This window comes from Dothidotthia symphoricarpi, assembly GCF_010015815.1.
Source record: "Dothidotthia symphoricarpi CBS 119687 unplaced genomic scaffold P153scaffold_12, whole genome shotgun sequence".
In the NCBI taxonomy this organism is placed as follows: Eukaryota; Fungi; Ascomycota; class Dothideomycetes; order Pleosporales; family Dothidotthiaceae; genus Dothidotthia; species Dothidotthia symphoricarpi.
In genome coordinates this window covers 893497-918883 of record NW_022985019.1, presented here as the reverse complement: position 1 = coordinate 918883, position 25387 = coordinate 893497, and the positions used below count along the sequence as shown (strand labels likewise).

At 52.1% G+C, this 25387-nt stretch overlaps 11 protein-coding genes across 11 annotated transcripts; 4 read left to right on the top strand and 7 right to left on the bottom strand.

The window, feature by feature from the left end:
* Positions 1–402: 402 nt before the first annotated feature.
* Positions 403–3220, bottom strand: P153DRAFT_423778 (NOL1/NOP2/sun family putative RNA met). The gene is made up of 3 exons (XM_033672448.1): positions 1545–3220; positions 1226–1489; positions 403–1161 (listed from the first exon to the last, which is right to left on the bottom strand). The coding sequence occupies exons 1-3, from the start codon at positions 2898–2900 to the stop codon at positions 493–495; spliced, it is 2289 nt and encodes a 762-aa protein (XP_033522990.1). The 5' UTR covers positions 2901–3220; the 3' UTR covers positions 403–492.
* P153DRAFT_342487 (uncharacterized protein) lies at positions 3111–3914 on the top strand (the record flags this gene model as incomplete). The annotated part of the gene is made up of 2 exons (XM_033665965.1): positions 3111–3273; positions 3333–3914. Exons 1-2 carry the CDS (start codon positions 3163–3165, stop codon positions 3912–3914), a joined length of 693 nt encoding a protein of 230 aa, XP_033522989.1. The 5' UTR covers positions 3111–3162.
* A 247-nt stretch (positions 3915–4161) lies between these two features.
* P153DRAFT_40935 (uncharacterized protein) lies at positions 4162–5241 on the bottom strand. Its single transcript, XM_033672067.1, has 5 exons — positions 5123–5241; positions 4971–5037; positions 4897–4907; positions 4479–4785; positions 4162–4396 (listed from the first exon to the last, which is right to left on the bottom strand). The coding sequence occupies exons 2-5, from the start codon at positions 4971–4973 to the stop codon at positions 4262–4264; spliced, it is 456 nt and encodes a 151-aa protein (XP_033522988.1). The 5' UTR covers positions 4974–5037; positions 5123–5241; the 3' UTR covers positions 4162–4261.
* Positions 5242–5338: 97 nt separating this feature from the next.
* Positions 5339–7621, bottom strand: P153DRAFT_367711 (chaperonin GroL). Its single transcript, XM_033668341.1, has 3 exons — positions 7409–7621; positions 7204–7345; positions 5339–7150 (listed from the first exon to the last, which is right to left on the bottom strand). Exons 1-3 carry the CDS (start codon positions 7511–7513, stop codon positions 5646–5648), a joined length of 1752 nt encoding a protein of 583 aa, XP_033522987.1. The 5' UTR covers positions 7514–7621; the 3' UTR covers positions 5339–5645.
* Positions 7622–8191: 570 nt separating this feature from the next.
* P153DRAFT_376709 (uncharacterized protein) lies at positions 8192–8863 on the bottom strand (the record flags this gene model as incomplete). Its single annotated transcript, XM_033669687.1, has 3 exons — positions 8192–8478; positions 8530–8658; positions 8719–8863. The coding sequence occupies 3 exons, from the start codon at positions 8861–8863 to the stop codon at positions 8192–8194; spliced, it is 561 nt and encodes a 186-aa protein (XP_033522986.1).
* Positions 8864–10156: 1293 nt separating this feature from the next.
* Positions 10157–10660, bottom strand: P153DRAFT_293105 (uncharacterized protein; the record flags this gene model as incomplete). The annotated part of the gene is made up of 1 exon (XM_033663876.1): positions 10157–10660. The coding sequence occupies one exon, from the start codon at positions 10658–10660 to the stop codon at positions 10157–10159; it is 504 nt and encodes a 167-aa protein (XP_033522985.1).
* Positions 10661–11501: 841 nt separating this feature from the next.
* P153DRAFT_404800 (uncharacterized protein) lies at positions 11502–12138 on the top strand (the record flags this gene model as incomplete). Its single annotated transcript, XM_033672004.1, has 1 exon — positions 11502–12138. A coding segment is annotated over one exon (637 nt), but the record flags the coding sequence as incomplete, so codon positions are not given.
* A 692-nt stretch (positions 12139–12830) lies between these two features.
* On the top strand, positions 12831–13571 carry P153DRAFT_386710 (uncharacterized protein; the record flags this gene model as incomplete). The annotated part of the gene is made up of 1 exon (XM_033670563.1): positions 12831–13571. One exon carries the CDS (start codon positions 12831–12833, stop codon positions 13569–13571), a length of 741 nt encoding a protein of 246 aa, XP_033522983.1.
* Positions 13572–13864: 293 nt separating this feature from the next.
* Positions 13865–15544, bottom strand: P153DRAFT_397649 (uncharacterized protein; the record flags this gene model as incomplete). Its single annotated transcript, XM_033671573.1, has 1 exon — positions 13865–15544. The coding sequence occupies one exon, from the start codon at positions 15542–15544 to the stop codon at positions 13865–13867; it is 1680 nt and encodes a 559-aa protein (XP_033522982.1).
* Positions 15545–20189: 4645 nt separating this feature from the next.
* Positions 20190–20953, bottom strand: P153DRAFT_40836 (uncharacterized protein). Its single transcript, XM_033672056.1, has one exon. The coding sequence runs from the start codon at positions 20803–20805 to the stop codon at positions 20308–20310; it is 498 nt and encodes a 165-aa protein (XP_033522981.1). The 5' UTR covers positions 20806–20953; the 3' UTR covers positions 20190–20307.
* Positions 20954–21666, top strand: P153DRAFT_40835 (uncharacterized protein). The gene has a single exon (XM_033672055.1). The coding sequence runs from the start codon at positions 21102–21104 to the stop codon at positions 21501–21503; it is 402 nt and encodes a 133-aa protein (XP_033522980.1). The 5' UTR covers positions 20954–21101; the 3' UTR covers positions 21504–21666.
* The last annotated feature ends 3721 nt before the right edge of the window (positions 21667–25387 follow it).

Below are 25387 nucleotides of genomic sequence, written 5' to 3'. Positions count from 1 at the left end.
TGTTTAACCTTTCCATTCACTTCATCTTCCTTCCCACACACACTCTCTCCTTCTCCGCGAGGCTATACGTTATACACACCCCGTCCCTGCACATGCAAGAATAAGTTAGGAACTCGGTCCTAGCCTTGGTTTAGTTAAGTGTGGGTATCGTTGGGATGGGAGTTAGCGGGTGGGATGATGGGGTGGTTAGTGATGGTGGATGGGCGGCGTAGGGTGTGGAAGACGGTATGTATGTGTGTATATCCCGCGTACAACTTCGCAACATGCCCGTCTGTGAAAGAAAGAAACGCAGATCCAGGTCCGGGTCCCGTCGTGTGGACGACTACCTACCGAGCCCCGTCATAAGCACAAGCCAGACGAACACACACAATTCCAAAAGGAAAAAAAAGAACGAAAATATAACACTCATGCAATGATATATCTGAACAAGTTCGTTCGCCGACTACGCGCCAGTACACAGCACATCCCACTTTACAAGTCACTCCATCCTATCTACGCCCTACCCTTCCCCGCGCCATTTTTTCTCCCAGACCTCGCGTCCGACTTACCATTCACCTTCCCATTCACCTTCGCAGATGTCTTCGTGCTCTTCGCCTCCCCCTCCTTCTTACTCGCGCCATTGACCTTGCCATCCGCCTTCTTCGCCGCCCCGTTCTTCTCCCCAACGACAACCACCTCCTCCACCTTTTCAATCGCAGGTTTACCCGCCTTCTTACTCTTCCCATCCTTCTTGTTCACGCCATTAGCCTTCGCTTCCGGGACAACCACCTCCTCCTCCTCCTTGCTAACCCCATTCGCCTTCTCCCCCTCCAAAGCGCTCCTATCCTTCTCCTTCGCCGCAACCCCATTCGCCATCCCATTCAGCCCCTTCTGCGGCACAGCCTTAGGATTCCTGCCCTTCCGCCTCAGCGCCGTAGCCTGCGCGCGCTCAATATACAATTTATCCTCGTCCTCGTCCCAGTCGCCAAAGTCGTCTGCCTCATCCTCCCCTTCCTCGCGGATGGGCGTTTTATCGACGTACTCGGCCGTGCTAGCCGCCAGGGAACCGTTAGCACTGCTGTTTGCGCCCACGGCATTAAGCGGCGTGGGGCCGATTTTCTTGAACTTTGAGACGAAGAAGCCGTCGACGTTGTAGGTGTGGGGGTAGTAACGTCTGGTCATCTGAGCGGGGGGGAGTGGTGTTAGTTATAACAAAAACAGGTTGGAAATTGATATGTGAACATACCTTCATGCTAGGGTGGAAGATCTTGCCGCCGATATTTGTAAAGCCTTCTTTTCCAAAGGTCAGGCCTGTCTCGACGAGGCGGACATTCGGTCGCTTGTTCAGCGCGTATTGCACTACTTGCTCGTTCTCCTCGACGGTCACGGAGCAGGTCGAGTAGACGATGTAGCCGCCTGTTTTGCTGTGGTGGTCTACGGAGTCGATGGCCGCGAGGAGGAGCTGCTTCTGGAGATGGGGGAGCTTCATGAAGTCGGCTTCGGTTTTGTTCTGCGTTGCGTGTTAGTTGTGTTTCCATGGGTGGAAGAGTTTAGATAATGCATACCGTCTTGACACTGGCATCCTTAGCAATAACCCCCGTACCCGAGCACGGCGCATCCAACAACACACGATCAAACCCGCCCATGACCTTAGGAAACTCAAGCGCAGAGTAGTTGCACACGATGCTGTTACGCACACCCAGACGGTGAATGTTACCAATCAGACCCTTAGCACGGTCCTTGTTCATATCGTTTGCGAAGATGCATCCCGTGTTCTTCATCAGCGCGGCGATATGCGTCGTCTTACCACCAGGGGCAGCAGCCATATCCAGCACCCTCTCGTTCTCCTGGGGCGCCAGGGCCATGACGGGGAGGAACGACGACGCAGCTTGCAGGATGTAATGGCCGGCGAGATACTCTGGCGTAGCACCGAGCGGGACCTGCGACTCGAAGATCTGCAGACCGACCTTGGACCACTTGCCCACGGGCTCGAGCTGCACGCCGCGGTTGATGAGCGACTGCGCGAGTTCACGGCGATGTGTGCGGAGCGTGTTGGTGCGGATGACGATGGGGCGGGGCGTCTCGTTGGCCTCGAAGAAAGCAAAAGCCTCACGTGCAGGGAAGAGATTGAGGAGCTTGTCGGCCAGGAACTCGGAGTATCCGTAGTAGGCGCACAGGTCCTTCAGCATCTGCGCGCGGTACTCTGCTCTCGACCGTCCCTCCTCGGCCAGGTTCTTGAAGTCGTCGAGCACGCGCACGGTATCGTTCAACCGGGTGCGCAGAAGCTGCACATCCTGCGTGACGAGGTTGGTGATCTTGCGGCCCTCGTCATCCTCGTCGTCCAGGATCTTGGGCCGCTCGCCGGCAATGTTGGTCTGCATGTTGGCCTCCTCGAGTTCAGCTGCTGCCTCTGCATCCTCAATCGCCTGCTGCATGTCGAGTTTCCGCGACAGACCCTCGATGTTGGCGGCTGTGAGCTTCTCCTCGACATCCTCCTCATCCTCGTCGTCAGACCACATGCCCGTCTTCCTAACCTCCTCATCCGAATCGTCAACAAGCTCAGAATCCGAGTCGCCAAACTCGTCGTCCTCGGACGCACTACCCAGCGCATCGAGGCCCGTGACATTCACACCCTCCATAACATCGTCGGCGTCTGAGATTTCATCCTCGTCGTCCTCAGGCGGCGGCGGCACAAACTTCTTGCCCGCCTTCGGCTTGCTGCGTCCATTGACCGCGGCACCCGCAGCAATCGCAGCCTTCTTGGACGGCGGTTGTGTCTTGGCCTTGGCCTCTGTCCTCCTCTTCTTCCCTCGCTGCTCCTGCACGGGCGCAGGCGGTGCGTCTTTCCGTTTGCGCGTGACGAGCGATTCGTCCAGCGGGCCCGGCGGGCCCTGTTTCTTCATGCGACGTCCCTGACCCATAATCGCAAGCAGTCAGTCAGTCAGGAATGGAGGAGTGGTGTTTGGTGGGGGGACAAAAAAAAGTCGAGTGTTGATGTCTGGCTGGCTGGTTCTGCGCGCCTCGAACTTTTTCGGCGCTTTCCCAAATTTCGGTCTCACCGCCTTCGGGGCGGCAGAACCCGCGCCCCGCTATTTCCGCGTCGTTCAAACGGCGTCATTGTCAACTCGACTCAACTCGAGCTGGTCAGAAAACACACCACACACCACAACACCACAGCCAACAATGTCCGAACTAACATTCTGCCGCTCCTTCCTCTCAGCGCTCGACGCCCGCCCCATAAAGCTATCCTCAGACCACATAGCAGACGCGCGAAAGTATCCCGCCCAAGGCGCCGTACGCCCCCCTCCCCAATACCACAACCACAAGCCCCCCAACTAACAAACCCCCCATAGTACACGCTCCCCCGCCTCCCCCCACCGCACCCCACGCGCCCAAGCCCAAAATCCACATCCACATCCTCCGATGCCTCTACCTCCTCCCTAAGCATAACCCTCAAGCCCCTCAAGCCCAACACGCCCACCGTCCCCCTCCCCGCCGTCGACGCAGCGAAGACCTCCATCTTCGACCTGAAAACACACTACGCGACGTCGACGTCCATCCCCGCGTCCAAGATCAAGATTCTGTACAAGAAGAAGCCGGTGCAGGATAGTAAGACGGTGGCTGAGGTGGTGGGGGGTGATGCGGCGGGGGATGTCGAGTTTGGCGTTATGGTTATGGGGGGTGCGGTTGCGGCGGGGACGTCTGGGGGTGGAGGTACGCCTGTGCAGAGTCCGCCTGCGAGTGTGCCGACGGAGAGCGAGAAAGGGTTGGCGAGTGGGGGCGCGGCGGCAGTGGGACCGAGTGGGAAGGAGCTGGTAGCTACCGATGAGTTTTGGGGTGATTTGCAGAATTTCGTACTGCAGAGGATCAAGGATGAGGCTGAGAGCGAGAGGTTGGTCGGGGTGTTCAAGGCCGCTTGGGAGGAGAGCAAGTAGGGGTTGAGCATGGGCGGGAAGGTCCAGGGGGAGGTCATGCAAAGGGCACATCACATGCATGCATACCAGCGCTTTGACGCCAAATAAGCTGTCCACTTGCGACAAGTTCAATTCACAGATCCAGTCTACCCTCATTTCCAGGCGCATAACAGCCCGACAATGACAGAGTAGACGGGCTAGCAACTGTCACCATTTCGTGTCCTTTGCCCACGTCTAAAACTACCATCATGCCATCTCCCCGTAGCAGCCAAAAGATTATCGACCTCGTTTCATCGTGTCCTTGCTAGAAACCAAATCCCGCGCGCAAATCGACAGACAAGCAGACAAGGACGCGTGGAAAGGCCCGTTTAGCGGCCCTTGGAGGCAATGTTCTTGACGTTCTCCCACTCGATGTCGTCGGCGTCGTTGGCCTGGATATCGGCGGCGAGGCCGTTGAGAGCGCGCTTGATAGCTTCCTTGGAGGACGAGTACATCATTTTGGGCTATTTCAAGTCAGCACTCCGTCGCACTTTGTCATCCTCCCTGCTCCTCGTTCTCCTCCTCGGATGGAAAAGGGATACTCACGTGTATCGACATATCATCCGGCGTCCAGCTGATAAACGTAATCTTGCTCCTGCTGCCCTCTCCGTTCGCAAGCTCATACTCGACGTCGTACACGGCGTAACGGCCGCCCATGCCCTCCTTGCCGCGGCGGTCCTTGCTCTTCGCGCTCAGCAGCTTCTCGCGGAAAACGTTGTAGTCGCTCTCCTTGGACGACTCCTCCAGAACAATCTCCTTCCAGTCATCGCTGATCTTGTAGATTATCCATTTGGTCGACTTGCCCAACTTGAGCTCGTTGAAGGCGGTGATGCACTCGGGCGAGACGGAGACACTGCAGGCGTCGTTAGTCACGGTGGTTGGATGGCGGGGTGAGATGTCGGTCGTGGTCGTGCATATGCGGGGGTCGCGAGGCTGCTGTCAAATGTCAGGTTGCAGAACGTACCCGGATTGAGCCTAATCGCATCATGTTAGCATTGCTTTTTGTAAAGACCCCTTCTTAGTTCTTTGCCCACTTACCATGATGTCTGATGTGTAGTGTAGGGGATGTTGGAGCGACGTCGAGCCACGGAGCGCTTAATCAGTACTGTGTTGCCTGTCAGCGTCGTCATCCACCAGGCCCAACAATGCCAGCAAAGACGGGTGCCTAGGAGCTGAGAGATGCAGCTTACGTCAATGATAGGTGCAGGGTGGCGTGCAGCTATGAGGGTGTGAAGGGATGCGCTGAGGTGGAGGAGGTGAGGTTGTTGAGCTGGTGGGTTTTGAACGACGGCTGGTGGGGCAGTTTGAGCGGGCAGACGGCTACGGCGCCAGGTCAACCACACACCGCCAAGCTGGACTCGGCATTTGCATTCAATCCTCTCAACTTTCACAATATTCGAGCCAAATCAGAGAGACATAATTCGTTACAGCTAATATACACTTTCTTCGTCGCTTTTGCACTCGTTTTATCCATGACCCTTTCTAGATACACATGATATCGTACACCAAATCCAACAACATCCAACATGGCGCGACGCTTTTTCAGATGGTGGACATGAACACCAGAGAAAAACAGGAGCGGAGTACTAACCCAATATCGTGTACATGCGCCATGCGCCGGGAGAGACGAGAGCACCAAAAGAGAGTGTAGGAGAACGGGGGTATAAGAAGAATGAAAACGAGGCGCTCAAGCTTCAGGAAGGGAAGGAGCGATCAGAAACCCATCCCCGGCATCCCCATTCCCCCGCCCATTCCAGGAGGTGGTCCAGCACTCTTCTCCTCAGGCGCCTCGACAATGGCAACTTCGGTTGTACCAAGGAGCGAAGCAACACCGCTAGCGTCGACAAGAGCAGTGCGGACAACCTTGAAGGGGTCGAGGATACCGGCCGCGATCATGTCGACGTACTCGCCCTTGGCGCTGTTGAAGCCCTTGTTGAAGTCGCTGCCAAACTCGTCCATAAGCTTGCCAACGATGACAGAGCCCTCGGCACCGGCGTTCTCAACGATCTTGCGGGCAGGGTGAGTAATGGCGTTCTTAACGATAGTGATACCAAGCTGCTGGTCGAAGTTGGCGGCCTTGACGGAGCCAAGAGCGTTGGCAGAAGCCTTCAGCAGAGCAGTTCCACCACCGGGGAGGATACCCTCTTCAACGGCAGCACGTGTAGCGTTGAGAGCGTCGACGATCCTGTCCTTCTTCTCGCCAACCTCAACCTCGGAAGCACCGCCAACCTTGATGACAGCAACACCGCCGGAGAGCTTCGCAAGACGCTCCTGAAGCTTCTCCTTCTCGTACTCAGAGGTGGTTGGGTCTGCGATGACACCACGGATCTGCTCGCAACGCTGAGTGACGGCATCCTTGCTGCCCTCGCCGTTGAGGATGACGGTGTCCTCCTTGGTGATGGTGATGGATCCAGTGGAACCGAGCATGTCGGGAGTGGCCTTCTCGAGCTTGATGTCGAGGTCGTCACTGAAGACGGTACCGTTGGTCAGGACAGCGAGATCGCCGAGGATGGACTTCCTGTTGTCGCCGAAGCCAGGAGCCTTGACAGCAGCAACCTGGAGCTGGCCACGGAGCTTGTTCAGGATGCAGACGGCGAGAGCCTCACCGTCGATATCCTCGGCGATGATGACGAGGGGTCGGCGGAGTTGCTGAGAAGCCTCAAGAGCGGGGACGATATCCTGGACAGCAGAGATCTTCCTCTCAGAGAGGAGGATCAAAGGCTTCTCAAATTCGACCTTCTGGGACTTGGCGTCGGTGATGAAGTAGGGGGAAATGTAACCACGGTCGAACTTCATGCCCTCAGTGACCTCAAGCTCATCGTCGATGGTCTTGCCCTCCTTGACGGTGATGACACCCTCCTTTCCAACCTTCTCCATGGCGTTGGACAGGAGCTTGCCGATGTGGGTGTCGCCATTGGCGGAGATAGTGGCGACCTGGGAGATCTCCTCGCTGGTGGTGATGTCCCGCTTGTGTGCGCGCAGGTAGTCGACAACAGCTTCAACAGCGGCCTGGGTTCCGCGCCTCAGGTCCATGGGGTTGCAGCCAGCAGCGACGTTCTTGACTGTCTCGGAGAAGATGGCGCGGGCAAGGACGGTGGCAGTGGTGGTACCGTCACCAGCAGCCTCGTTTGTCTTGGAGGCGACATCCTGGAGTAGGCGAGCACCGAGGTTCTCGAACTTGTCCTGGAGAGTGATGGCCTTGGAAACAGTCACACCGTCTAGAAATATGTTAGCACATGATGTCGATAGAATTGCAGGTGTTGGTACACACCCTTGGTGATCTTGGGCGAGCCGTAGCTGGACTCGATCAACACATTGCGACCCTTGGGACCCAATGTTGTCGAGACAGCCCTTGCAATTGTGTCGACACCCTTCAGTAGTGATGCGCGCGCCTCAACGCCAAACTTGAGTTCCTGCAGCCATTGTCAGTTACAAAAATTCGAGTAGAGTAGGGATAAATAGCACAAGTGACGTACCTTGTGGGCGAACCTCTGTTGCTGGAGGTTGAAGCTTGTTGACCTCAGCTTAGAGCTCGAGTTCAAGGCGGAAGTCCGCGCTCGGGATGCGAAAGCTCTTTGCATTGTGGCGAATTGGAATGTGTATGTGGAAGAGCAGAAGTTCAAGCCGTGCTCCTATACTCCAGCTTAATGCAATCTGACGAAAGAGAAGTGATGGGGTTGTTGGGGAGATAATTGCGGAGGTGGTGATGAAGGTTCCGATTTTTTTGGGTAGAAAGATCTCGAATGTCGGCCGTGCCAAGATCTACAACCTCGGCCTTAAATCCGGTTGGTCCGTCAGCAACGCCGCTCGACATCCTCATCCTGCCCCTCACATCTCACTTTCAATTCTATCATATATATCATCTGTCCTAAAAATTTTAGCAAGCAATGTCCAGCTGAAATAGCTCCAGAACGCTCAGCGTGCACCATACTATTTCTGAAATCTACAGACTGGGTGGTTGTAAATATTTGTAGCGTAAAATATCGCTTAGAAGCATTGACTTCAAACATCTCGTGTCAGGACAGGAATATGTTAAGATCGAGAAGAAGAGATATGTGACTGCGAATTGCGAAATGATCAAATTGGTATAGCAACTACTCTTCCCTTACCACCTTCCCCTACCACCTTCCCCTAAGAGAAAGAGGCGCATAACTCGCAGTCTCATGTTGAGTTCCAACCTCTTCATCTGTCACCAGTCCCTACTGCAATATTTTCCTACAATCCACTCTTCTCACATCGCATCACTCGAAAGTCCCTCCCTACAACATACCGAACGCGAGGCCCAGCGCTCCAAGACCAATTGCAGCAGCAGCCGTGGGCGCTGGCGCAGCGTTACCCGCTCCCTGCGCAGCAGTGGATGCGGGAGTAACAGAAGCAGTGACGAGAACAGTACCCGAGGTCGACGTGATAACAGCGCCAGATGCAGAGCTGGAGGCTGAAGCGGCAGAGTTCATAGACGTGGCAATGGATGAGGCAAGTGAGCTGGCCGAAGCGGCGTTATAGGTTGTAGTGCTGAAGTTGCAGCGGGTGAGGACTTCATAGACATCTAGATGATGTTAGAAAAAGAATCAAAGGTAATGGTTTACTAGTAACTCACCATTGTCTCTGACGTTGTCGTCGTCATCGTTATCAACATCGAATTGGGCTACACAAGCTTCGCAGGCGGGAATCAGAGTGTTGGCGTTTGTGGCGTTGCAGACACATTGGAGTTCCGCGGTATCGTTCTCTGAAATCGCGTTCATTAGCTCTCATTGACTTGGATTTAGCGGACTGGTATTGTGTGTACCATTCTGTTGGTCACATTGCGTGGAGATTGTGACTACTTCGGCGCAAATGGCAGTGCACTGCGATGGGATATCGTCTTGGCTAACATCCTGAGCAGCAGCGGCAGCCGTAATGGCGGCGATGACGGCGAGCTTTTGGTAGAGCATGTTTGTTGTTTATGAGGATGAGTTTGAAAGAAGAAGGTGCAAGTGTGTTGATCAAACTGACAGATATCGAAGATGCTTTTGATGATTGATTGATGCGATAATTTCCTTCCAGCGGCAGACCTTGTTGAGCTTTATATCGTCGCCATACCCACGATCAACGCTTCCCCGATTCACACGTCCAAGAACGGTCAAGGATTCACAAGAAATACCATTGTGGACGGACCAAAGAAATGACGGCGCCGAGGAAACAACCGTCCGTGGCAAGACAACATCTAATCCGAGAAATCGGTTGTATAACGTCAAGTCAATTTAGATTCAGACACAAGCCACAATTTTACGCACATTGACAACGAAACCTTGCATTTCCCAAGTCATACATCGTGTCTTGACAGGTTCCCCTAATGTCTCATCCTGCTTGGCGATGCAACTCGCCGAGCCGCCAAGGACGACTCCACGCGTCAAGTTTATGGGGTCTTGGGGGAGCATCCGGGGATTTGGGGTGTACTGGTGGAGGGGAGTGAGGCTCGTTAGTGGCCGGTACACCCGCGCAAGCCATCGCAGGGCGTAGATGTTTTGTGAGTGCAAAGCCTCAAAGATCTGCGGCTACCAACATGCCATAGTAGATCGTATCTAAAATTGCTACTAGAGTCCCAAGCTATCATGGAGGGCCGATTGTTTGTGTCAGAGGTGGAACATATGTGAGGAGGACGAACAAGGCCTCCGGTGAATCCGCCTGGAGTGCCTTACGCCGTAGACGAACTGTATTGTTCACAATCTGCTTTGGCCATGGTCGGCCTTGCTGCGGCCTTGAGGGAATTGCCATCTTCCACTCGCAATAAACGCCTTGCGAATATCACCCCATGGCAGTACATACGGCCAGGATCGGCAGACATGCTGGCATTTATAGATCAAGGTTGGCGGTGAAGATGTGGTTAAAAGCTGCGACATAGAAGCTGTACTACAACGGCTGAGACGTAAGCTTATTAAGCCAGTGTGACTTGCGCAACCCATTCGCAACAGAGATTCCAAACCTCCTATACCCCTTTTGGTGACCGGAAATCTTTGAGCAACAACCGAGTGTTACCTTTGCAAAACTAAACCTTTGCACCATGACAAGATCAAGGCTTGCACTTCGTCGAGCCTCAAGCTCGAGGTCGTCAACTCTTCCTCCTCAGGAGGCCTCAATGTACACAGACCTAGAGCACGACTAGCATTGGACATGTCCTAGATACTAGCCGACGTCATACCAGACCGTACACCGAGCAAAGCCCTGTACCTCCAACACTCACCCCTTCAGTCGGCTGGCTTTCGTAACTCAACCTTCTCGCTGACAAGCAAAATATCTCCCTTGATGCCCTTCACACCTACTCCAAAGAGACGAAATCTCTGATCATTATCCGCAGATATCCTCACCGTTCCAGCTTCCGCCTGGTCCTGCAAGACCTTCAAACACTCCCAAATATGCTCATGGCCCTCTCCAAGCAACCAAAGCGTCCCCCTCGGCCCCGAGCTGATCTGCTTCACAGCCTGTTTCTGATTGAAAGCAGCAGTCACCACCATCCTTGGGTGCATACCTTTGTTCTTCTCCTGTGCTGCTTTTGCTGTTGTGGTTACTTGTGTCTCCCATTGTTTGGCTTTGCTTGTGCTGTTGTCGTGGATTAGGTTGTAGAATATGCGTTTGCGATCGCCTTTTTCTTCGTAGAAAAGCTGCAGTGCGTCTGGATACTCGCCTGGTGGCGGCCAACGAACGTCGCCATGCGGACATGCGTTTTTCTCTGCATCTGTGTACTTTCCCATACGACCACCGCTTGCTGCCTGTGGTGCTACATGCTGTTGTGGAGGCGCTTGTCGTGGAGACGGATGTTGTTGTCTACTCGTACCTCCACGCCCACCTTGCTGCATACTCCTGGAGTGCTGAGGTACTTGAAGATGTTGGTCTGGATTCGGAGCTCGCGGCGATGGTTCAGGGTCTGGAATTTGCCTACTCCTTCCAGCCTCTTGCTGTCGCTCTACTGGACGCGATTCTTCGTCGTAATTTGTGAAACTCATGGGAACTTCCTGGTCTTGCTGTTGCGCGCGCCTTGGTGCTGCAAGATTTTCCTGACCCCATCCTGCCAGTGGATCGCCTCGCTGATCACCTTGAAAGGGGTTACCGCCTCGAGACATGTGTAGATTGTGGAACAGAGAAGACGCCACTAGGGACGGCGATAGAAAGTAGATCACTGTGTGTTAGTTCCAGCTTGTTGAAAGCATGAGCCGAGGCGCGTTTGGGTTTGTGAATGCACACTGGGTATGAAAGTGATGCGTAACATGATATTCAACGGTAGACAAAGATCAAAAGCTCACATCAATTGCAAAATTGAATGTGTCAAAGTGCTCAATGTTCACGTTAATACTGTTTGTAGATAGTCTTCGTCAATTTCATTTCCTTCAAAGTTGGGATACAAACGATTACAACAACACGAAGTCACAGTTTCAAGTTTTACTCAGGACAGATATAGAGTTGAAAATTGTAAAGTAGCGCCTGCGCTGGAATCCAACTTTGAACACCAGAACTTTATCTCTCAACCTTGAGTTCGGAACTTGTCTTTTCCCACGAAAACTTAGTCAGACCTTCTGTGGTCGCCTAAGAGAGTGCCCTAAATATCATCATCGTTCTGGGCTTGACGTGCTCGCTGAGACTGATGTCCATGGCCCGGGTGATGTGACAACCGAGAAGCGTTCTGATGAGGCCACTCGGGCTGTACATGGAAACCTTGTCCTACCTGCCTTGACTGTTGCGACTGTTGCGGTTGCTGAAGACTGGTTTGATTTTGACCCCACTTTAGTTCAGTGGGTACATTCGGGTCTTGTGGTAATTGCTGGAATTGCTCTGATTGCCCCGATCGCCCCGATCGCCTGGATTGTTGTGATTGTTGTGGCTGTTGTGGCTGTTGTGGTTGTTGCGATTGTTGCGGTTGTTGCGGTTGAAAAGTCTGCAATCCTTGTTGATGGTTCTGTCTGCCCGCAATCCCAGCCCGTAATCTGCGATAATTGTTTCGTTGGTTCTCATTTCCTGAGGCGTAGGGATCATCAGCGTGACCTAACAGAGGGCGTGCTCCGTTATCAGGCATCCATGAAGCACCAGCAGTACAAGAATCGCTGGAGGCAAGTGCACGTAAGTACGCGATATGATTTCGACGACTCTCCTTGTCCATCTGCGCGAAAGCACGACTTGAAGCTATGTCTTGTCTTAAGATGTATTGTGATCGACTTTCATGACGTCGTTGGGGCATTTTGATTTACGGGGTTTCTATGCCACGGAAAACTGAACTGAATTTATTTCGTTTTCTTCTGAAAGGTAGAGGTGGCAGTTACTTGGTGTTCTGAATGTTGCAGCGAGCTTGGTAAGAGATGTTTAAGTATATGAGAGGTTGTTTCTGTGTACTCGACGCTTGATTGATATACAAAGAGCTAGACCTTGGAATTTAAGAAGTGTAAGTTGTCTGTTTGTAAATTACAGTAAGTGATGGGTCGTTCGAAATCGCCCATTATTTTCTCGGGTCAGGTAGAAGGCGTTGAATACAGTGACGAACCGGACCTTGTGATACCTTTGAACACAGTCAATCTTACGGGCGCAAGAGCATGTACGAATACTAAGATGGAGAGGAGGTGATTTCAATACTTGAAAGGGTCTTGACGATTGAAGTATTGACCGCTATATTGAATTTCGCTCCCTTACGTGAATGAGCCGTCATTCAACAACCGCTTCAATCTTTGTACTTAGTCACTGACCAAATTGCAAATAATTCATACGACAAGTCGTTACACTCGCTCATCTACGACCTTATAAGCGACTCGTACCTTTCTTCGTTTCACGAATACTCCTGCTAAGAACGACAGACCAGTCACTCATACCCACCTCATAACCCAAGAAACAAGCCATCTGCAACCAATATCCCCCCAAAACTCAAACACCCTCAAACGTATGGGTTTGGATATATTCTTCGATTTGCTCGCTGCTCCCAAAAAGGAGCGCTACCCGGATTATGAGCGCAAAGAACGCAGAGCCATCCGCGCCGTCAAACAGCTCAATGCCGGCACACGCAAAGGATACAACGAGAAATTTCCTCTAGGCCGAAGCGCACGCGCGACTTTAGTCGGCGCGGTAGGTCAACAGATGTTCATGTGTGATGACCATGGGAACAGGATTTCAATAATCTATCAGGGCAAAGTAGATGGACGAGATCATTGGGAGCTGGATGAAAGACATTTGACGCCATACACGCGTCTTATGAGAGAAGACCCAAACAGGCATAATAGGAGAGTTGACCAAACAGCTAGGTTCGGGAGCATGGATGGCGAATTTCCAGGTGGAATGGGCAACGGGCTTCCTGGAGGTATGGGCGTCGGTACTCCTGTGTTTGGCAACGCATATAGCCAACAGATGCAGATACTTTCAGCCGCAAATTTCCGTAGTCAGCAAGCCAACCCTCCGAGTCTGCATTTCCCCCAGGATTCAAGTCAATTTCGCTATCCATCCCGATCCGACAGCAGTGAAGGTTATATGAATGGGCCTCAATTCGAAGGCAGTAATGCATCCTCTCTCAGTGCATTACCATCATTTATTCCCATCGGAAGGTTCGGGGAAGAGGATGACCCGGAAGCAAATTTGCATCAGTTAGCAGAGATGAGCAGGATGAACATGGGAGGCAGGAGGGACAATTAAATCTTGATTCGTTCTCGTTCTCTATCCTTGTCTATTAATGCACGCTGTGACGACTACACCTCTTCCCTAGTCTATCCCATGGATGGGAAGTTCTGGAGAGGTGGCGTAGCCGGCAACTCGAAAAAGCAAGCGCAAAACCCAACCAGTCGCTATGTTCTGCCGATCCCAAACTTCCAATCCCGGAGAACGCAGTGCCTCAGGGGAGAAACGAAAGGCTTTCGGGGCACCATTACTAGGCCCCTGTCAGGGATGTCGTGCATGAGTCAGAAGGCTCTCAGGGCATTGCCGCCAGCTCAAAGGAAGATATCGTCGTAGATGAAGTCCTCAAGGGACGCGGCCATGACGTCGTCACCCTCGAGCTGGCGGAGGTGCTCCCAACTCACCCGCGACATGTCACCGGCGCCGTTGGAGAAGGCGATCGAGCCGTTGCCTTGTGGCATCCCAGCAGAGTTGAGGCTGGCAGCCACATGGCCTTCGGCGATGGTGCTGTTGGATGGTGTGGTCGGCCTGGGAGGATACATCGCCAAGGCCTCCTGCTCAGCGTTTACAATCTCCCAATCGTCAGCGGCACGGCCAGGCGAGATCATCTGCACCACGCGCTCTACCCATCTGAAGGGAGCTATTAGATGAACACGATCAGCCTCCTTGTAGGGGCGCTTGAGGACGACAATGAGGGATTGCGTACCTCGCATCAGTGTCGACGTCCTCCTAGACAAGAAGCTTCGAGTGGTAGTGTCATCTTGAGCCTTCTTGAAGTCAGCATTGGACAATGCGGAAGTCTTGTTCTTGCGTGTCCACGCCATCTTCAACGGCGGAATCTGGTAGCCCTCGGCGATCTGCTTGCCACGCAGCTTGAGAAGTGCCTGCTGCAGTGCGCCTGCGGTGCACTGATCACTGACGATTTGAGCAGCTTGATCGAAAGGAATCGGGATCCTGTTCTCGCCACAGGCCCAGACAATACCGAGAGCTACGTTCTTCCAGTCATCGTCCTTCCACTTGAGAAGCTTCGGACGTGGTTGACGTGGCTTGCGAGGTGCGCCGTCCTTGTTGATCTTTGGGGTCTTGGACGGACGCTCGCGATCAGAGTCGCTACCCTCGTACTCGCTGTCAAAGGCGGGGGAGGAACTCACAACATTGTCGCGACTAGCCTGCTCTTCCTTGATTAGAGGGTTGGTATCACCATCAAAAGACATCTGGTCATCCTCAAGCGCATCGTGGGCACCATCCTCTTTAGCGTGATGCTCCTGAGAACTCTCAAAGACGTTGAGTTGGTTGGGATCAATAGTGCTTAGACCATGGCCGTCGTCGATGGTGTGAGAATTGAAGTCAAGACCACCAATACCGAAGTCGGCGGGAAATGCACCATACCCAAAGTCAAAGCCATGGTGACCATACATGCTGCTGCCCAGGCCGGTATCCATATAAGTGGCCGTGGTATTGTTCGTACGGGTGCTCGGGGAGTTGTTTATGATAGCGTCAATGTCGTTGTTCATGGCGGCGCCTATGGCTGTTCCCACACCAAAACCACCAGAGAAGTCGTTGATAAGCATGTTGCTATGATTGTTGGCAGGAGTGTTGGTGAAGCCGGCGATGCCATCTCCATTGAAGTAACCATCGTTGAAGTTGAACTGATTGAGGTTGTTGCCGAAAGGAGTCATGAACTGGGCCCCAGCATTCATGACATCCTCGGAGGTATTGCCAAAGTTGATGCTGTGCGGAACAAGGCTCTTGTTGACGGCGATGTTGGATCGCTTGGTGGGTTTCGTGGGTTTTGTCGGCGTGTTGTTTTTACTTCCCCGCTTCCGCTTTAAGCCATTGGAAATGCTTGTGGGCTTCTGGACTGCTGTGGACGAAGTCATGGATTTGGGCGTGTTGCGGACACCTTTTCTGCTTGACTTGGTGGCTGGCTTGTAGTCGTAATCACTGTCGTCGTCGAGGCCGACCATGTTGAGCTTGTTGTGATGATAAGACATATTGACTATTTACGTTAGCCTTGGCTCACCTCAGATAGCATATGACACTATTGTCCAAATGGTCGGGCTGGGGACAATATACGTACGTTTTGAAGAGAACCCGTTGCCAAAAGCTAAGGAATAATGCAGAAAGCGAGTTGGGTCGAAAGATTGCTGTCTGTTATTTAATGTTAGCCAGGTCAAGGAAGGGTGGGAAAGCGGAGAAGACATGCCCGTGATGTTGCTCAAAGCGCTAGGAGATCGAAGACGAAAGAAAAGCCGCTGAGATCGGCGTATGCAACTGTGGTTTGAATTAGTGTGTGTGTGGAGGCGGAATGATGGTCCCTACGAGACATACCTTTCGTAGTACGGGTGGACCTCACGCATTCGAGGAATGATGAGCAGCCGAGAGGAGGGCACAGCTAGGGGGATAGCTCTGACGCACGCACTGGTGTGCTATTAGCATTCCTTATTGGAAGAGGTGGTAGAGCTCGACTCTGAGTATCAGGATTAGGGGGGTTGTGTGGGGATTGGAAGACCGAAGCTGGTTTGCTGGAGTAGATACCCAAGACTGGAGGTGTCTTCTGAGCGGATGCAGTACGTACCTCGCAGTTGATCGTGGGTGTTGCAGCGAAGCAGGAGCTGCAACGATCGAGAATATATATCGAGGAGGGTGTAGTCACATTCCCTTCGACTTCGAGCTCACCGTCACGCGGGCACCGGTGGTCCTTGCTCAGGAGATAACAGCCAAGACCCACAACGCACACCCTAGCTCAGATTCGAAGGTGAGAAAGTCTGCGTGAATACGACCTTGAAGTTCGCGGCGAGGAAGCTGACAAGATTGGGCGCGAGATGCTGCAGGCCCTGAGGTATTGTCCTAATAGCAAGGCCGTGGAATATGGACCTGATCAAGCTGTCCGTAGGGCGTCAAAGTTTGGGCTGCGGGAAAGCTAGCGTAGCGCCAGGGTCCAGAGAGCGGATTTAGTGACGAGAACGTGCCAGGTCTTGTGCGACGATCTCGCGTAGGTTTGCGACAGCGATGCTCAACGGCAAGGCTGAGCCGTTGACCAAAGATGCAGCAGACCGTGACCAGGGTGACGAGAGCACTAGCGTCGAATGCTCAGGCTAAGTTTTAGAAGTAGAGAACGCGGGAGAGCCGAAGGACCTGCAGAAGCTGTACAGCGTTGGTAAGGAAGCTCTAACTATGCTGAGTCGAGTCTTTGGACGAGGTTCAAGATAAAGTCCAGTAGAAGCTGGTACATCTCTAACTATCGATATGTCGCGGCAACGCTGACGGAGGCGGTGTGGGGCCGGGTGCCCTGAGGTGTGGGTGGGTACACGTGAGGTATAAACTGACGTCTTTGTACGAGGCTGATAAGAGCCATCTAGGCGTGTATAGGAGCGGTGACGCAGCGGTATATTGATCTTCTGATGACGACGTGTCAAGTAGGCCTCCGATTCAGGAGAGAAGCTCCGCGGTTGACGTCATGTACGTTGACGAAGGGGCGATGAGTTTTGTATATCTGGTATTGGTTTGAATGTGATGTTGGGCGGATCAGGTGTCAAAACATTGACATGTTGTCAGACCTAGAGTGTGTATCTCAGGTTAGTTGCGCGTCGAGAATGTCGTGTACATTCCTATGTCGTAGTCTTGTCTGTACCATCAAGCATTGTCATCGAAATTTTCGAGATGCTCGACTCGGGTTGTCTCCTCCGAGCAGATGTTTGTGGCAACAGATTTCCTGGACTTGGCACGACTCTTGAACGGGGAAGTTCTTAAGAAAGTTGATGAACCAACATATATCGGTTAGAAATGACAAGAAAAAGAAGGACTGTGAAGGCTGAAGACATTGAAAAAGCGAAGAAAAGAAACGACAAAATACAATACTCAACTTGGTGTGAGCTGAGAGAAGCAAATAAGGATGCAGCATACTTTAATACATAAATCGAAGACACGAGAATTTAGGAAAAGACTTGGTGTTTAAATAGATGTGGTATAAAGGATAAAGGTGATAAGAGATTCAGATGACGATATAAAGGGAAGGCTAGAGAAAAAGGACCAGTATAGACTACTAACGAGGAGGTTTGACTACAGTCTGACTCAGTTAATCCTTGGGACATACCTGCCTGGAGCAGTATTCTGTGTGAAGGCGACGCTGCCTCACGTATGTCGGAAGAAGGTTTTTTCTTCTCTTACTTCGAAAGCGATGAAAAAGTAAGAAGTGGACTCGAACAGCTTATGTGTAGAGTGTACCAACCCGTTCCACCCTGTGCCGGCCAAAGGGGTGTCTGGCAACTTCATACCAGTGAGAGTTTCATGACACAAATTAGTGAGGCGTAGTCCGCAAAGCGAAAGCCATGTCCGAGTCTGGCAAGCATATTTTGAAGCGGCTCACCCCAGAGATTAATGAGCTGTCTTCCTTAAGAGATAATAACCCAATATTGAACAAGACGAAGATACATTATGGTAGATGTATGTAAGCACTGCTTCCAACGTCAGGAGTTGGTCGAATGGCATGTTTTCCCTTGGGAATCCTGAGGTTTCGGTTGAATGAGAGCGTATGATACAGGTATATACTCATGATGGGTGTTGAGGTGCCAACTAATCGAGTGCGAGATTTTTGTCGAATGGGCATAATCAAGCCGGTGATAAAATCCACGTGTTCACGTTCTTTTGTAAGAATTTGGCGATGAACGGTATAGTCTTCCTTTGTCTGAGTAGATAAGTATTCATGACATCAAGCCTACCTCTCGCATTTGCAAGGAACCATTGCTTGAGCCAGACTGCTTTGTCTCAGCATATGACAGGTTCATAAGAACGTCATATCCTCTGAGATTATGTGCGAGCGGTCTCCACACTATGGACAAGGCGCGAATGTCCTGATGCTGGGCTCGAAATGTTGTCGTGTGGTAGGTGTAGGATAACCTAAGTCCGTCGCGAGACTGAAAGATACAAGGGGGCTGAATCGTGGTATGTGGTGTATCAATCGCACTATCATGAGTACATTCAAATAGTATAGAACGTGGATACAACTTCTTCGGAGCTGGTATGTTTGTTGAAGCGCCGGTGTTTCTTACCATGTGCTGAATCTGCTTCACGGTCAAGGCAGAGGAGAAAATGTGACTGCAAGGGAGTTAACAATATAGGAATTTTTTTTGTCTGTATGCTAGCACATTCCGAGTATCTTCGAGGCCAATGTCGGGCATCTTGCTGGGCTTTCCAACGCCAACCTTTTCAACCCGCAGGAAAGTTATCTTCCAAGCGTGCCAAATCCGTCCGCGGCAGAACATGATCGAGAGCCACAACCTATGAGGGGGCCGCAAGAATTGTGCAGGGCGTGCCGAATGCGGGTGTAACCTGTTCGATCCGGTAAATAGCCAAGTTCTATGCTGCATGAAGCGGCTGTCCGAGATGCCCAATTCATGCGAGAGGCTAGAGATGATAGACCACACGATTAGGTCAGGGGCAGGGGGTATAGTCGCCACTTGCGACTCGATCTGTCAGAGGTTGGCACTGCGCCGGTTATTTCGTGGGAGAGGAGAGTGTGGAGGGAGGAGGGGACGACGGTGAGGTGGAAATAAGGTAGGGGCGCTAAACTGTGCGGGAAGCACGATCGTCGAACGGCTCACAGGCCTTGGCACGTTCTTCACAGGCTCAAGCAGGGGAAGTGCACATCATCAAGATCGAATGTGACATTGCTATGAACGACATAGAATTACTATTATGATCCAGAGGCTATCTGTCTGATCATCAGTACGTCTTTCGGGTTGTGAACCAAGTAGGAAGGGGCGATGACTTACCTAGGAACCAACCTACTTTGTAATCAATTCATATGAGGCTCATGAGAGTTTTACAGAGTTGATGATGAAGACAATGGGCTCCTGGCCTTGTCTTCTTCTGTTCCTTGGTGTTGGCATTGCTCGTGTTCGGAGCTCGAGGACGGCGGCTTTGTTCCCCGATCTGCGCCAGTCCACACAAAGAACCACAGCAGATGTAACTCTCCGATTCCAAGTCGTAGCTTAACGAGCTTCGCTGCATCGAGGTTATCCCTTGCAGCTTCTGAGATTTGACTGGATGCGACCGGAGTTTGCGTTGGGGCGGGCTCCCAGGTATTCGACGGGGCAAGGGATGGCCGTTCGCATATCCCTTTTCTTCCCAGCGATGCTCTTCCACCCCACCCTCAAACTCAACGAAAGCGACCAACACCCTCGCATCACCTTCGACGGGTGGCGCTGTGATAGAAACTGCAATTGCGAGGCGACATCCTTTTCCGGATCGTGCCTGCCTCCCTCGGTCATGCGGAACGCCGCCACACAAAGCTCCTTCCTCATCGCTACCCCACCCGTGGGCACAACCAAGACCGCAGCAGACCGCCTCTCTCTACGATATAGAGGTATGCGCTTCATATTAAGGATTATAACCTTTGTTCAGATCGCTCCTACCTTCGAGTATGACTGGGATCGACGCGAATGCCGATGGCTCCCACCGACCTGCATTGACCTACGCCCACATAATTGTTCGATGTCGTTCAGAAAGTCGATTGTTTGAGGAAAGGCGACTCTCATCGGTTTTTTTAACACAACTCAGGACCATTTTGCAGTCGGTACCCGCGTCATGTCGGCTCGCGACATCGCGATCCCACCGCCCAAGCGTACCTAAAGCATCGTGAGAGAGAGGCGCTCGAAGTCCGGATGCGCGTACCTATCTCCATGTCTAGGATGGCATATGTAGTGCGATGCGTGGACATTGACTAGAGACGCAATTCGCCTCTCAACTATAAGCCTTAAAGAGGCATGTTACACCCGGGACGAGGAGCATTTCGAACACCACAACCACGCTGGCGCCGCCGCCGCATGCGAAACAGACGTATACCACCATCGTTGATCGCCTTCTGCGAGCGATGCCCGTACAGACATTGACAACTCCAGAAGGATAGTAAGAGAAGGACAATGAGTGATATGGCTATTATACCATTGCGTTCACTGGCATGATCGTTGTTGTGCATGAGCCGCAGGTGGCAGCTGTTGACTCGCCACTCAAGATAAGCATCATGTCTCGAGATGTGAGGGAGTGCAATACGCAGTGTCTTGATCGCAAGCACGTCGAGCACCCCAAGAGAGTACAATGCCAAATTCTCAAAAGCGACACTCGCCCACATTACGCACACTGTGCAAGAGACGGTCGTTGGCCTTGAACTGTGGCGAATCTTCGATCTCAATATCGGCATTGATAATCGCGAAGAGATGCGAAAGGAGGGGCTTAGCGGCGGGCGGACCGACATTGAGGTTTAGCCTCGGCCATCCTAATCAAGGGCGGATGGATAAGCCGGCGAGACTCATGACAGCAGCGCCTACATCGTGGTCGAAAAGTCGGTCTCGTTATCTTGTTCAGACAGCTAGACCACCGCAATGCGTCGAACAAATATGCATCCAAGACTCTGCACGACCTCAGACACCACCAACTCTGGACAGTATTTGATTCTCTACCGCATGCACAGAAAGCGTAGGGATTTGCATTGCTGAGCCGACGACCACTGAGCTAGCCAGCCATTGCAAGTTCGACACGATTTATATCTGGATGTTGAATTCATCCCTGCTCTGGGGGTGTTCTTGTCGCCAGCTTTTATGTGGCTCCGGCGTGTTCCATGTGCTCGGCTGCAAGTCTGACCACGAAGCACATATGGCATGGATGGCAAACGTGAATCTCAACAACTCGAGCGAAGCAGTACCTCGGGATTTGCACGTGGCCGATACAGAGAGCAGTCTTCATTCTCTCAGAAGAGACAGAGTATCCTGGCCATCTTGGGATGTTTGTACGGCCTTTCGTGTGGATATTCAGAAAAATGATGAGGATCTGATCATCACCAATCTGAGAGTCCTCGCAGGCGACACCAGGGAAGGTCTTGTGCTGACTTTCTCTCTATATTTGAAAGCGACTGGTAACGGGACGGCGTTGTTTGCGTCGTTGCATATCCTTTGATTGCCGTTCCCGGGAATGTAAAGTCTGGGTTCCATCATCTCTCCAAATCTTCGAGGAATTCTGTACTCTGGAGAAGGAACCAACGCATCCTCAACAAACGGTGTCGGTCCTGGTAATGTTCATAGCTCCTAGCACATGGACGAGAAACACACGATCTCCAGCTGGCATCCTTTATGAACAACGTCTTATTTCGGCTGCGCGCTGTTCTGCGACGGTGCCGCTAGTGTTTCGATGGAGCGCTGCCAGCCACATGCCGATCGACTGCTTGCTCGGTACAACCTCCAAACAGCTTCCCTCGATTATGGTGGATTCCAGAATATCGCATATCAATACATATGTGTGCTACCGTGGTGTCCAGTTGCCCGACTGCTCACGTCCTTTGTTCCTGGCCTGCGGACGGGCATATTCCACCAGGAATAGGGTGTTGCGTCAAATCTCGTGGTCGCGGCGTCATCAAAACCCAAGATGATCTTTCGCGGTGTATCCAAATAGGCCCGCTGTATTCGCTTCCCTCTATCATAACCTGGCCCTCGCAATGCTCGTAGCATATCGCCGTGTTTCTGAGTATCTGAGGGTGGATCGAGAGTGTACACGCCATCGTTCTGCGCTCGAGCCAATGTCGTAAATTGTTTGCTATCGGAAATCTCCATGTTCCACCACCGTCTACGGCACTCTGGTACTGCTTGTGAGCTGTCGGCTGTAGGCTGTGATGGCCACTCGGAAGGCGAAGTCTTTGCGCTCGTGGTTCTCGTTGAGGCCAGTACGGGAGACAATATGGTTCTGTAACGCTTGTCGGTTGCTGTTGACAGTATTCGCTACACTCGAAACATGCTCTGGGTGTTCACGGTCTTTGTGCTTGTAATCGCCGTCGCCGTCGATCGAGAAGGCGGGGCAGGGAAGGCTACGTTCGTGATCGTAACTGGGGTCGGGGATCATAATATGGCACCTCCTTGATGCTTGTCAGCGCTGAACTTCAAAACCTGAAGAGACTGCTGGAGCAATGTTGGGGATCGAAGTCTTTCGCGCAGTCGCAAGAAGCTCCTCGCAAAGCTGCCCAAATTCGGTTTGCGGCTCTACCACGACCGCAGAGGTTTCCAAAGGGATGCGTAAACTCTATCATTCATCGGAGACCTATCTTCTGCTAGACTTCGCATTGGTGCGCTGTTGTTGCTGTCATGTCGATGGAGATGGTCGTTGTCGGTCTCGAAGTCCAACTTGTCTGTGGGGTGTCACTCTCAATGCCGTGCCCCTGCGATGTCGACAGAGCTCACACATTTTCTTTGGCTCCTACTTTGAGCATGAGATTTATCTCCGGTGTGTTACGCGTCAACACCCTGCCCTTGTTGTTGTGTGGTGGGGTGGTGATGGCGCAGAAGCGGTGCGGCTTGAAAACACCAGAGGAGGCCGCACGAACAAGGGACCATTTGAGTAAAGCACGAAAGCAAAACACACCCAAGACTCGCAAGATTTGGGATACATCTGAAGTCTCCGGTTGCGGGATGTTGTCGTCCAGACAAAGTTGCCGACGCTCAATGCAAGTCAAACTACCTTGTGGCAAAAATATGTTTTGGTGTTATGATGAGCAAACATATCCAGGCTCAGCTGCTCATCAGTTCTATGCGTGCTATATTGCAGACGACGCAATTCTAAAAGTTGGCTGGATATGAATTTGATGCAAGATGCTCATACAGATGCCATACTAGGCAAATGCAAGAGACAAAATATCACGTCCATTAATAACAGACGAGGCCTCTCCCGATACACGGATTTCTTGGGAAAATCTGTCAATGATGCAACAACCTGAATGTGCATAGTATCGCGGCGTTGACAGACTGCAAGACACGTTACTGCTGTCACCGACGAAGATCATCAAGGCATATTCTATGAACGGTGCAAGGGATCGGAGCCGCGGGCATGTGCCTGGTTCTAGGGAGGCCCGCTCACAACAGCCAAGGCAAAGCTTGATAGGCCAGCAGTAAACGCATACTGTTGCCGTCACTCACGATATTGGCTGCAAATGTCCAAACCAGGGACCCTGATCCCCGCAAAAATTGGCTGGCCCCATCCAAACAACAACAAAGGAGACTGTACAAAATACCGATTTATGTGGCTATATATTGGTTTAGTTTCAGCAGTTTGTTAAAATGGGTCCACCGAATGCGCGTAGGTGGATCAACGAACCAGACGTGGCCGTTTGGATGTAGGCCCTCAGTTTGTAACTGTACTAACTACTCGCAGTTCGAAACCAACACTGCCCAAGGAGGTTTGGCACCCCATATAATGAGGCCCAGGACTTCCGGGTACCAAAACCGGCACTTTACAAGTCCTTCTTTTTTTGCTCTTTTTTTGGACTTACCGGAAGGTAAGCTTTTATCAATTCTGCCATGAGCGCACACGGATCAGGTGAGAGACGTGTATTATGCTCTGTGTAATCATCTCTACTGCTGTGTCTGCAAGTGATGTTTTTTTTCCTGCTTGCATATTCTCTTTCGAGCTCATGGCCAAAACGGAATGGCCCGAAACTATCACTAACGCTTCTCAATGGCTTTCATTTGCTGTCTTCCCAGCTCTCTTCGATCTGGTGATGTCAAAACACATTTTCTCAGAAGGAACGATTGCTGTACATACACTGAAGACTATATGTTTTCTACACAGCCATTGTCATCTCTCCAATACAGCCCCAAAGTCACTTTAAAGACATCAAACGCACTCGTAAATCGAGTGAACGGACTCGAAATGTCATTCTGGAGCATAGGCTAGGTTGTTTACCAGTGCAGTTTGTTTCAACCATGTTCCCAGGAGGCCTTCAGTACTAGCAATGTACTTGAACCTGCTCGTGGTGGTGACGCAAAGTCTCCAAGGTACCTTTTGGCTATGGCAAGAGGCGAACAATACTTCAGGTTGAGGGTTACGCAACACTCACGTCGTGAGTTGAGTACTGAAGTAATTTGAAGCTGCAGAAAGGATTGTTGCATTGGCCCAATGGCCGAGGTATCTATAAAATAGGACTGGTAAGACGCTGCTTGACAAAATGAGCCACGGTAGGCTTCTCTTCCCTCCTCTTCTTCCTCCTCCTCCTCCCTCTCCTCCTTTCTTGTTCTTCTTGTCCTTCATCTCCCGTCTCGGTCCTCCCAGGATCTCGCCCGCGATCGAGTCTACCACTCGCTCGGAAAGAGACTGCTCGACGCCGCCATGGCTAGGCGAATTGCGGAGGTCTGATCTACCGCCAGGTTGTGCAGCTGAAGCCAACTTGACATCGACATTCCCTCCTCCACGCGCCCTAGGGTGTACTCGTCCCCGAAGTCGAAGCTCGCCCTCACTGCTCGCTCGGCTTGGCTCAGCTCCTGTCTCCGAAGCTCCTTCCGGAAGTATGCCACCCAAATCCACCGCTGAATGTCTTCTCGGAACTGGGTACACACGAGGAGGTCGCGGACCTTTTTCTGGAGGGTGACGTGGGCGGACATGGCTCGGCGGCGGGCTAGGTTCTAGGAAGGGTTAGTATGGTGTCATGATCAAAGTGTTGGTAAGGCGTACTTCAGCTGCGGACAAGTTGTCCACCGCCCGCTCAATCTCCACCTGGTACCCAGAAACGCTGGTAACGACGTCGATGTACCAGTCTACCACCTCCTGGCACACCGCTCCCTGCTTCTCCTTGTTCTCGATGTAGCGCTGGAGCGCGCAGCAGAGCTGGATGAGCGCAACCTCTTCTTCGCGGACACGCCCAAGCAGATTCTCCCAACCGCGGACGTCCATACTCCAACGGCCTTCAGCGCGTTCCTCCACGAGTCTGTCGATCGTGGCCCGACTGATGTCAACGACCAGTACGGATGGAGCGGGAGCAGCCATGGAGTCTGCGGGCGGGTGATGATGGTGAATGGTTATGC